Source organism: Euphorbia lathyris, chromosome 1 (assembly GCF_963576675.1).
Source record: "Euphorbia lathyris chromosome 1, ddEupLath1.1, whole genome shotgun sequence".
In the NCBI taxonomy this organism is placed as follows: Eukaryota; Viridiplantae; Streptophyta; class Magnoliopsida; order Malpighiales; family Euphorbiaceae; genus Euphorbia; species Euphorbia lathyris.
The window spans coordinates 141,458,437-141,470,600 of NC_088910.1; the positions used below are offsets into that span (position 1 = coordinate 141,458,437).

Sequence of the window (12,164 nt, forward strand, 5' to 3'; positions counted from 1 at the left end):
GGTCAAGAAAATAAAATTTAATTGGTCGAAATCCATGCAAAATTAGGTTAAAAAAAATAATCCATGCAAAATTAGGTTAAAAGCGCCCGCGAAAATCACTAAATCTGCTTTTTGAGGCCCTAGACGGAGGAATTAGGCCAAAAGAGGATGGGGCCCACCGCCCATTGGGCTATGGGTTTTTACCGTTGGCCCGTTTTCGATGAAACTAGGGTTCCGGGGCCCACAGCCTTACTTAGTTCAGAGTCTGGTTGATGATTTTGATAGTTTAATGTCATAATTAACTTTTAAGCTTCAGTTTGGATATTCAAATGTGTATTATACCTAAAATTTAATGTTTGATCCAGTGGGAAAAAATCTACTACTGCATAATTGGTGAGGAAGGAATATAAAAATAAAGTTGTCCCTGAAAGCAAGGCCATTTATTTACTTTAGCAGCTTTTAATCTGCTAGGATCAGCTTTTTCCATATATACTTCATTAATATTAAAATATAAACATACGGAGAACAAAGTCTGAAGAATGTTACTTTTATATTGGGATAAAGTTTTAAAAAGTTAAAACTATATATACATATATATACCTATTAATTTCGATTTTGACTATAAGCACATTCCAATCATACAATTTTATAATAAGTTCCAAATTAAAAAAATAAAATTTCCAAAACAATAAAAAATTTAACATTCCGAGACATCGAAATCCTAATTCGAATTTGACACTTTTCGTTTTTTTTTATATTCCTAAAAAGTTCATTTTTTTACTGTTTTGATCTCAAACCAAATATTCAAAACCTGAACTTTAAACATTTCAAATTAATGGTTCAAAATTAAACCCTAATTGCACATGCGTTGCTTTTTTTTTAACGTAATGCTTGATCGGATGATTTTTTTTAAATGTTTTAATTTCGGTATCAAGTGAATTTGGATCCTCTAAGAGCAAGCTTATTATTACATTTCAACCATTAATCAGGTCAAAAAGTAAAACTAATGGTTGAAATCCATTCATTGTGTCAAAGAAAATAAAAAATAATTCATGTAAAATTATGTTAAGATGGTGTGAAAATCAATAAATTGAACTTTCGAGGTCGTAGACGACGAAATTAGACCAAAACGAGACATTGAAGTTATTTTGCTTTCACTAAGTGAATTTTCGAACGTTTTTCGGCGTTTTGAGTGAATTTGGATCCGCTAAATATTAGAGCTTATTATTACGTTTCAAGGATTAATTATTTAGGTCAAGAAAATAAAATTTAATTGGTCGAAATCCATGCAAAATTAGGTTAAAAAAAAAATAATCCATGCAAAATTAGGTTAAAAGCGCGCGCGAAAATCACTAAATCTGCTTTTTGAGGCCCTAGACGGAGGAATTAGGCCAAAAGAGGGTGGGGCCCACCGCCCAACGGGCTGTGGGTTTTTACCGTTGGCCCGTTTTCGATGAAACTAGGGTTCCGGGGCCCACAGCCTTACTGTGGATTTTGACCGTCGGTCCGTTTCCCAAGGGAATGGAACCCCGGAACGCCGAAATCCTAACCCTAATTTGCCGCTTTTCGGCTTTTTCGAACGTTTTTCGGCGTTTCGAGTGAATTTGGATCCGCTAAATATTAGAGCTTATTATTACGTTTCAAGGATTAATTATTTAGGTCAAGAATATAAAATTTAATTGGTCGAAATCCATGCAAAATTAGGTTAAAAAAAAATTAATCCATGCAAAATTAGGTTAAAAGCGCGCGCGAAAATCACTAAATCTGCTTTTTGAGGCCCTAGACGGAGGAATTAGGCCAAAAGAGTTTAAATCTAATTTCCCATGAAATTATTCTTTTTTATTTTTTTCACGTAATTAATTTTGCACTTTGACCTAGAAAGTTTAAATCTTTTACCTAATTGATTTAGCTTTCCATGCCTAATTAGTTTAATTAATTGAATGTGGACATGCAATAATAAATAACCGCGCTTTCAGACTCGAATTAGGGTTAGGATTTTGGGTTCCTATTTACGATGGAAACGGGCCAACGGGAAGAACCCACATCTAAAGATGTGGGCCCCACCCTATTTCGGCCAAATTCCTTCGTCTAGGACCTCGAAAATGCGATTTATTGATTTTCGTTCGGTTTTAACCTAATTTCACATGAAATTATTCTTTTTTATTTTTTTCACCTAATTAATTTTGCACTTTGACCTAAAAAGTTTAAATCTTTTACCTAATTAATTTAGCTTTCCATGCCTAATTAGTTTAATTAATTGAACGTGGACATGCAATAATTAATAACCGCGCTTCTAGACTCGAATTAGGGTTAGGATTTTGGGTTCCTATTTACGATGGAAACGGGCCAACGGGGAGAACACCCACCCTATTTCGGCCAAATTCCTTCGTCTAGGGCCTCGAAAATGCGATTTATTGATTTTCGTTCAGTTTTAACCTAATTTCACATGAAATTATTCTTTTTTATTTTTTTCACCTAATTAATTTTGCACTTTGACCTAAAAAGTTTAAATCTTTTACCTAATTAATTTAGCTTTCCATGCCTAATTAGTTTAATTAATTAGACGTGGCCATGCAATAATAAATAACCGCGCTTTCAGACTCGAATTAGGGTTAGGATTTCGGGTTCCTATTTACGATGGAAACGGGCCAACGGGAAGAACCCACATCATTAGATGTGGGCCCCACCCTATTTCGGCCAAATTCCGTCGTCTAGGGCCTCGAAAATGCGATTTATTGATTTTCGTTCGGTTTTAACCTAATTTCCCATGAAATTATTCTTTTTTATTTTTTTCACCTAATTAATTTTGCACTTTGACCTAAAAATTTTAAATCTTTTACCTAATTAATTTAGCTTTCCATGCCTAATTAGTTTAATTAATTGAACGTGGACATGCAATAATAAATAACCGCGCTTTCAGACTCGAATTAGGGTTAGGATATCGGGTTCCTATTTACGATGGAAACGGGCCAACGGGAAGAACCCACATCTATAGATGTGGGCCCCACCCTATTTCGGCCAAATTCCTTCGTCTAGAGCCCCGAAAATGCGATTTATTGATTTTCGTTCGGTTTTAACCTAATTTCCAATGAAATTATTCTTTTTTATTTTTTTCACCTAATTAATTTTGCACTTTGACCTAAAAAGTTTAAATCTTTTACCTAATTAATTTAGCTTTCCATGCCTAATTAGTTTAATTAATTAAACGTTGACATGCAATAATTAATAACCGCGCTTCTAGACTCGAATTAGGATTTCGGATTTAGGGTTAGAATTAATTTTGCATTTTAAGAGTTTTTTTTCTAAATTAGCGTTTTCATCTCAAAACTCTTTCCCAAACCTCTCTCCACCGAACACTCCAATCAGCGGTTTCAATGGTCAAACCTCTAAAATTAGTCTAAACTGCTATTTTTATCCCCAAACGCTGTTTACCAAACAGGGCCTATATTATTCAAAAATTGTGTTGTTTCATCCAAAATTTAGTTGTATTTATTTGAGTCGTGCTGTTTATTAAATAGTGATCTTTAATAACGTATGAAACTGTATTTATAACGTATGAAACCGTATCTAATATAAATATGAGATAATACGGTGAAAGGAAATTGCCACCTCTGCTCCAAAATATCCCCTTTACAACCCTACTCTAGTCTAAGCTTTTGATTGCTTGTTTATGGCTGCTACTGGCGGAGCTTCCATAGTGGAAACGGAAGGAAGCTGCGATTCGGAAAATGAAATTAATAGAATCAATTCGGGCGAAGAAGATGAAGACCGCATTAGTGCCTTACCGGATGTCCTGATTCACCGCATCCTCTCCCTTCTGCCGACAACCGATTCAGTGAAGACTATGGTTTTATCCAAATCGTGGAAGTATCGATGGACTCGTGTATCAGTTCTCAAATTCGTCTATAATACGTGTATTTATAATGGTATGTCTATCGATCAATTTTCCAATTTCATCGATAAAACCCTAAATCTCCATGATGATTGCTCCAATATCGACAAATTCGTCATCAAAATGACAAGTTACTCTGAAAGAATTCCTAACAAGGATCCATGGATACGTTTTGCTGTGAAAAAGCATGTAAAGGAACTCATTGTGTTTCTCACTATCAACTCCCCGTATCCCTTGCCAGAATTTCTTTTCAACAATTCTTCATTAGTTAAATTGAAGTTACTTTATTGTGATCTTATGACGATTGGGAATGTAAATTGGGGATCTGTCAAGATTTTGCGTTTATATGATTGTGCACTGCAAAAGGGAGGGATTGAGAATGTTTTATCCGGTACTCCTATGCTTGAATACTTGGAATTACACCGCTGCAATTTGTTTGATGCTGTTGTTATTGCTTCTAAAAGTGTGAAAATTCTTCTTTTGGATTCATTTAATTCTAGTAACATTGAAATCTCATGTCCCAATGTTGAGAGATTGAGAATTTCAGGTCTAATAGGGCTTACATCTCCTAAATTAATGAATTTGCGGTCTTCAGTTTATGTTACTTTTGATTTTTTCTACGATTACGACCGATACGACTACAATGTACAAGACTGCATAAATTTGGTTAGTCAGACTATTATGCAGGTTCATCATGTTGAGAAGCTAGATATTGGGCCTTACTTGATGAATGTAAGTTTTTGAGCAAATATTTTACTGTTTGATATTAGAAATTCAGTCTCAATGAAAGTTGTTTTAAGTTTAATTTCCTGTTAATAGATAAATAATAGCATTTTAAATTTGAATTATTCATTAGCATTTTTTTTACTTTGAAGGTTCTAAAGATTGCATAGAAGGTTTGCCAGATTCTCTGACTCAGCGAATCCTCTCCTTTATACCGTCAACAAAAGAGGCCTTTAAGTCTAATTTTTATTATAGGTGGGAGTGTAAATGGACCGACGTCTCTATCCTAAATTTCATTTCAAACAGTACGTTTGTTTGTCTGATAATTCATCAATTTGATTGACAATATACTAATTCTCTATGATTGCTTGACTGCAGAGAAACTTGTTATCGACTCCAAAGATATCCCTTTGTGTAAGCTGTATTCTAGATTGTCATTGTGGATTCGTTTCGGTGCCAAAAAACATGTAAAGGAGCTCATTTTAGACTGTGATGGTTTTAATTTGGAATCATGGGACAAGTACGAATTGTGGTCTTCTTTTTTCAACAATCCTTCATTAGTTAAGCTGAAGATGTGTGCTTGTGAGTTTATGCCGAACGTGAAAGTAAATTGGGAATCTCTTAAGAGTTTGCAGTTAGATCATTCTGAGTTGGGTAATCAAGCGATTGAGCATGTATTATCTGGTAGTCCTTTGCTTGAATGCTTAGAATTATGTTATTGTGGCTTTCAAGGGGCGCTTGTTGTTGCTTCTGAGCATTTGAAAACAATTCTTCTAAGGGAATTTGGCAAGAACTGTCCTCTCCTAGAAATTTTATGTCCGAATCTGGAGAGCTTGAAAATAAGGGGAAACGTGGGTTCTACATCTCTTAAATTGACGAACTTGCCTTCTTCACTTCATGCTAATTTGGATTTGTATGTCTTAGAATCAGATGATATCAGTCTTGATGACTCTGCGGATTTAGTTGGGAGGCTCTGCTCACTGGCTGCAGAATACATTGGAACATTGATCTCGTGGTTCAAGTTGCTGAACAACTTTTCGAGCTAAATCAACAGCATGACGGAACCTATAAACAGTTGTCAAACATGTATGCTGCAGCAGGTGGATGATGTGGCAAAAGCGCGAAAGTTAATGAAGGATCGAGGAGGGGTGAAGAAGGAGCCTGGTTGTATTATAGCTGTAGATTTATGGCTTTTCGAATGAGGTTATGGAGTTCATTCTTGATTCAATTTGCATCCAGTGATGATTTTCCAGGTTTGCGAGACGCTCAATGTAAAAATTCAGGAAGCTGTTTGAAATCTTCTTACTGAATCCTTATGTGACAGATTTACTACCAATGAGGGACGACATTCCTGAAAACGTTATCTCCTAAAAATGTTCTGTGTTCCCAATTCGTTATGGTTTTGTTTTTGTCTGGTCATAAGCAAGGGTGTTTTTTTGGTTTATTCTTTAACTAGTAAAAGAGTATATATATTTTTTTTTCTACGTCTCGTGTTCCTCAGGTCCGCGCCTTACGTTGCTCCTTGAGCCTAGGTTCCAAGACCTCTTAGCGACTTATTGCACCTTGCGCCTTTAAGAACTATGCTCAAAATCTTTTGCAGCTTTTGGTTTACTCATTTCGGTAAGGATTTATTTTTATCTACTTCTTGAGCTTTTTTATGATTCAAGTTTCAGTTTCAATTAAATTTGCCTATTTTTTCCCCAAGTTTTATACCTTTTTGCATTTCAAGAATCATCAACAACAAACGAATATATTGTTCTAATGATTCAAATGATTCTTATTCCTCTATCGATACTGTTTTTTTGCATTTTTAGTTCCATTTTTTTTTATCTGTTGAGTGTCTTTGAATGAGCCAATTTCAAATTTACATAGCTCAGCTTCATATTTTTTTTCTTCAGAAGGACAAGAAGTTTAAGGACAGAGAAGTGCAGTATATGCGAACAGGCCAGTTGTTGCTGAAACCTGTAGAGCATGAATCCCCTGATACTCAAACTGCATGATTCTTCCGATGATAAAGGAATTCGGACATTCTGGAAAATCATTCAAGTAAGTACTCCTGTTAACCCTTTCCATCAATTATTATTTTATTTTATTTTTTACTTTTTTGACCTAATTAATTTTACCCTTTGACCTGATTAATTTTACTCATTGACCTAATTAAATTAATTATTCTCTTTGACCTAATTAATTTTACTTATTCACCTAATTAATTAAACGTTGACATGCAATAGCTAATAAACTCGCTTTTAGTGTCAAATTAGGGTTAGGATTTTGGGTCCGTATTCCCATCGGAAACGCGCCAATGGGTCCGTATTCCCATTAGACCTAATTAATTTGACTTCTTCAGAGCATACAATAATTAATAAATTCGCTTTCAGAGCATGCAAATTCACTTCATATATCGAAAAGAAACGTTTATCAAATTTATTCTTATTTAAAAAAAATTACATTAATATATTAAGTACCATCTTCTTAATTTAATCCTCATTTATTATCAAAAGTACCATCCCTACTTTAAGTCACACATTATCTCCACAATTCTCAATCATTAGCTCGTAATCTTCTCAATCATTACCAATCATTTCAAGTGGATCCCTTTTTCATCAAGTACACCAAATTTTAGCTTCGCATATGCGAACTAAATATTCATCAAGTAAACCAAACTTTAACTTCGCATGCTTCGCATAATATCGAATCTGCGAAGTCAAACGGGAGGGGGCGAGACGCGCGTAAATATTGAGGGTATTATGGGAAAGTCACACAAAATCAGTCTAAATATATAGTAGGTTGAGTAAATGGGTTAAATATGTAAAGGAACCTCCAATTTGACCTACTTTTGTAATTTTCCCATATATTTAATTAGTTATTACCTTAATCAGTCAAATAGCGGATTTCTATAATCCCCTCTTAATCTTAATCCTAGTATAGTTAAATAATAAAATAAAATAACATTTGATGGCAATTAAATATAATTAAATTACACAAATAATAAAATAAAATATTGCATGAAAATACCAATTCCAATTCATCCCTTTACGGAACTTTTCTCTCTCCTTTTTTGTGCCACTTCCGCTAACTTTGGAAAAACCTGCAACAACAGACAACATTGACACAGTTCCCCAAAGTTATAATTAAAACACATTTAATCCCACCAATCAGTCATTGATTTCATATTTTAATTTCTTAGGTGCTTTCCCTAATTCAGTGTCTAATCATTGTGAGGTTCTCTATATGAAAATCTTTTTCAGTAGTAACACATCAATCAAATCCATGAAATGAGTGGGTTAGGCTCAATTAAATTAATTATAGTTGAGTTGAAATAAAGCCAGGCAAATAAAAGTGTCACGTGTCAAATTAAGGTTTATAGTTTTTAGGGTTTCAGAACTTTATTTCGATTAGAAACATGTCAACAGTTAAAACCCCTAAATTTATTGTGGGTCTCATCCTCTTTTGGCCTAATTCAGGCGTTTAGGATATCGAAAATGCGATTTAGTTATTTTCACGTCCTTTTAACGATTCGGAATCAATTATAAACGGTCTAGATAAATGAGTTCAAGAATTAAAGTTGTTTAGAACCGTATTTTGTATGAAACTACTATTTTTTATTTTTCGAATCACAATTTCCAGAACTTTTTATATTTACTGATGACTTAAAAAACGTTAAAAATTAAAGATTCTTACAATAAAGAGTTACCTAATATATAAGCGGTGATTTTAATCATCTAAAATAATTTGTGATTTAATTGGAAAAGGAAATGGGACAGAGATTGTCCTATGTATAGTAATTTATTTATACTTTAAACTTGTACATAACGTGCACAAAATCATACCATTAATTTTATTTAATAGGAATAAGGTACCAAAATAGACATATGGTTTTTGGAAAGTATTAATTTAGGCTCCACGTACAAAATAACACCAATATATGCTTAACGTTTAGAAAAGGGTATCAATTTAGGTCTCAACAACAGACACGCCATTCCTATTACTCCGTTAAGTTTTGATTTCTCCCTCTACTTACAATTAGCAGAACTTAACGGAGTAATAGAAATGACGTATCTAATCTGTTGTTGATACCTAAATTAATACCTTTTTCTAAACGTTAAACCTATATTAGTGTTATTTTGTATGTGGAGCCTAAATTGATACTTCCCAAAAACTATAGACCTATATAGGATTGCTAATTAATATAGGATTCTTTTATTTCAACTCAATTATAATTAATTGAATTCAACTGAGCCCAACATTAGTCCATGTAGTTGATTAATGTGCTAATACTAAAAAAAAAAGCATGGATTCACATCCATTTTCAATATTTAAATTACACTATAAATACATATTACAGTTAGAAATAAAATAAGTGCACTTTAACTTTTCATAAATCTGGTATTTTTTAAAACTCTTTAAAATTCCCTTTGAGAAAGTGGGGTCCCTAACCCTAATTTGACGCTTTTTGCTTTTTCTTTAAGACGTTTTTTCCCTTTTTTTCCGTATCAAGTGAATTTTGTTTTTAGAGCTTATTAATGCATGCAAAATTAGGTTAAAACCGCACGATAATCCGTAAATCGCATTTTTGAGACCCTAGACGCCCGAATTTGGCCAAACGGGGGTGGGCCCACAACTTTTTTTGTAGGTTTTTACCGATGGTCTGTTTTCGATGGAAATGGAATCCCAGAAAACCGAAACCCTAATTTGTCACTTTTCGGCTTTTTCAAACGTTTTTTCAGTTTCAAGTGAATAAGACAATGCTAAATATTAGAGCTTATTATTATATTTCAACAATTAATTAATTAGTTCAAGACGTAAAATTTAATTGGTCGAAATCCATGCAAAATTAGGTTAAAAAAATAATCCATGCAAAATTAGATTAAATACGAGCGTGAAAATCACTAAATCGGCCTTTTGAGGCCCTAGACGGCGGAATCAGGCCAAAAAAGGGTGGGGCCCATTGCCCTTTGGGATGTGGGTTTTTACCGTTGGCCCGTTTCCGATGAAAGTGGGTCCCGAGACCCTAACCCTAATTTGACGCTTTTCACTTTTTCTTTAAGACGTTTTTTTCCCTTTTTTCCGTATCAAGTGAATTTGGTTTTTAGAGCTTATTATTACATTTGAACAATTAATTAATTAGGTCAAGAAGTAAAAATAAAAATTAATTAGGTCAAACAAAAATAAATAAATAATATTGAATGGAAAATTAGGTTAAAACCGCGCGAAAATCCGTAAATCGCATTTTTGAGACCCTAGATGTCCGAATTTGGCCAAACGGGGGTGGGGCCCACAGCTTAGCTGTGGGTTTTGACCGTCGGTCTGTTTCCGATGGAAATGGAATCCCAGAACGCCGAAACCCTAACCCTAATTTGTCGCTTTTCGGTTTTTTTGAACATTTTTTCGGTTTCAAGTGAATTTGGATCCGCTAAATATTAGAGCTTATTATTACATTTCAAGAATTAATTAATTAGGTCAAAACATAAAATTTAATTGGTTGAAATCCATGAAAAATTAGGTTAAAAGCGCGCGTGAAAATCACTAAATCGGCTTTTTGAGGCCCTAAACGGCGGAATTAGGCCAAAAGAGGGTGGAGTCCACCGCCCTTTGGATGTGATCTATTACTAATTTGTGATGAAATGACGCATATGTGAAGTGTAGACAATAAATTTAATGACAGAGAAGACAGTTTGATGAATTATTTCTCAAATTAACCCAATTTATCAATGTTATGGGATAAAATGGTTTTTTATTACCAACGTTAGAGGTAAGATTGCTCCTGATACACCTTATCCCTTGTATTATTTATTATATTTATTGGATGAATGGAATATCCTCTATTTAGTTTTCCCTAAAAATGAGCTATAAATGGGATAATCATATTGTATTTGTATAAATAGAAAAAAAAAGGACAAAATGTGATGAATTGTGGGAAAAGACTTGTTTGGGTATATACTTTATTGATGATTATGATTAATTGTGTTGTCCATGGATGGCAGGAATTTGGACACATGTGTCATAAAGCATTGCATATCGTCTGCCGCTGTAGGAATAATTCTGAAATTTATGAAGTTTCAATTAAAGGATTATGAGATTTTGTGAAGTTTGAAATCTCTGGTTACTTTTTTTTTTTGTCAAATAATAATAATAATAATTTGTAAAGCAAGAATTTATATAAAGGATAATTTATAAAATCACTTTTTTTCGTTGTTCTAGATTGCTCTTTTTTCGTGTTAATGTCACGATAATATAATTTTTAAACTACACAAAGCAAATACCTCTTTTTGTAAATTTTTGGGATAAGGTACAAAAATACCCCTAACGTTTACATCTAGGATCAATTTTACCCCTAACGTTTAAAATGGTGCAATTTTACCCATAACGTTGGCAGTCAAGAGTAATTTTACCATTAGCGTTGTCAAGTTGGATCAATTTTAGAAATAATTCATCAAGATGTCTCATTGGTCGTGAATCTTGTCATCTACATTTCATATGTGAGTCATTTTATCATTCATTAGTGACAGATCATAAACATATTATTATATGTGGAAAAAAATTAAAAAATATACTATCTACTTTAGGAGTTGGATAAAAAAAAAATTCAAAATATTTCGCTAAATTAATAAATGTTAACCTACAATATTTTTATTAAATCCCAAAAATATGAAATCTTTTTTTAAAACAAACTGATATATAATTGACGCAGAATAAAGAACAAAATATCTGTGTTTTTCAATAATGTTTGAAATTGACTCAACTTGTCAAACTTTAGAGTAAAATTGCACCATTTTAGACGTTAGAGGTAAAATTGCTCCTAGCTGTAAACATTAGGGGTATTTTTGTATGTCAGAAGACGTCTTTTTATGAGTAATTTTATATTTTTTTCGGTATCATGCGTGAATTTGGATCCTCTAAAAATTAGCTTATTATTATATTTCAACCATTGATTAATTAGGTCAAGAAGTAAAACTAACTATTAATTAGATAAAAAATAATTCATGAAAAATAATTCATAAATAAAACTAATGATTTTTATTGAATTTTTTTATGAATTATGTTTGAATTTTTTTACCTAATTAATAGATTTCAACTATTAATCTTAGTGGTTGATTTGACCTAATTAATTCATGACTTTTACATTAAAAAGACAACTAATCATTATACACCCATCATCATTTTCTCTCTCTTTCACTTCACTATCATTACTTAAAAGTTAGTAATAAATGCATTGTAATTATAAAAAGACAAACTCAATCATTGACAAATAGAAAAAGACAAATTATACTTTTTAAAGATAAACTAACTATGTCTTTTATTGCTTAATTTGATTTTTATTATTACTTAATATTTTTGTTATTAAAAAAAGGATAAAATCCCAAAATAGGCCTAAAATTTTTAGGGAAGTACCAATTTAGACCCAACGTTCAAAATAGCACCAATATAGGCTTAATGTTTAAAACATAATATCAATTTAAGCTTAACGTTTACAATATAGCATCAATTTAGGCCTCACGTACAAAATAGCACTAATATGAGCTTAACGTTTACAAAATAATACGAATTTAAACTTAACGTTTTACAAAAT

General features: G+C 32.7%; 1 protein-coding gene across 5 annotated transcripts; it reads left to right on the forward strand.

Moving 5' to 3' along the window:
• Positions 1 to 3,604: 3,604 nt before the first annotated feature.
• Positions 3,605 to 10,632, forward strand: LOC136216294 (F-box protein At5g03100-like). Of its 5 annotated transcripts, none has more exons than XR_010683303.1 (7): positions 3,605 to 4,603; positions 4,747 to 4,849; positions 4,973 to 5,445; positions 5,519 to 5,847; positions 6,096 to 6,214; positions 6,493 to 6,640; positions 10,579 to 10,632. XR_010683303.1 is itself a non-coding variant. In XM_066002980.1 (2 exons), the coding sequence occupies exons 1-2, from the start codon at positions 3,650 to 3,652 to the stop codon at positions 4,762 to 4,764; spliced, it is 972 nt and encodes a 323-aa protein (XP_065859052.1). In that variant the 5' UTR covers positions 3,605 to 3,649; the 3' UTR covers positions 4,765 to 4,892. The 5 variants fall into 5 exon arrangements, 1 of the variants encoding a protein (XP_065859052.1); XR_010683308.1 differs by having other exon boundaries at positions 5,525 to 5,847; XR_010683291.1 differs by having other exon boundaries at positions 4,973 to 5,847.
• Positions 10,633 to 12,164: the final 1,532 nt, after the last annotated feature.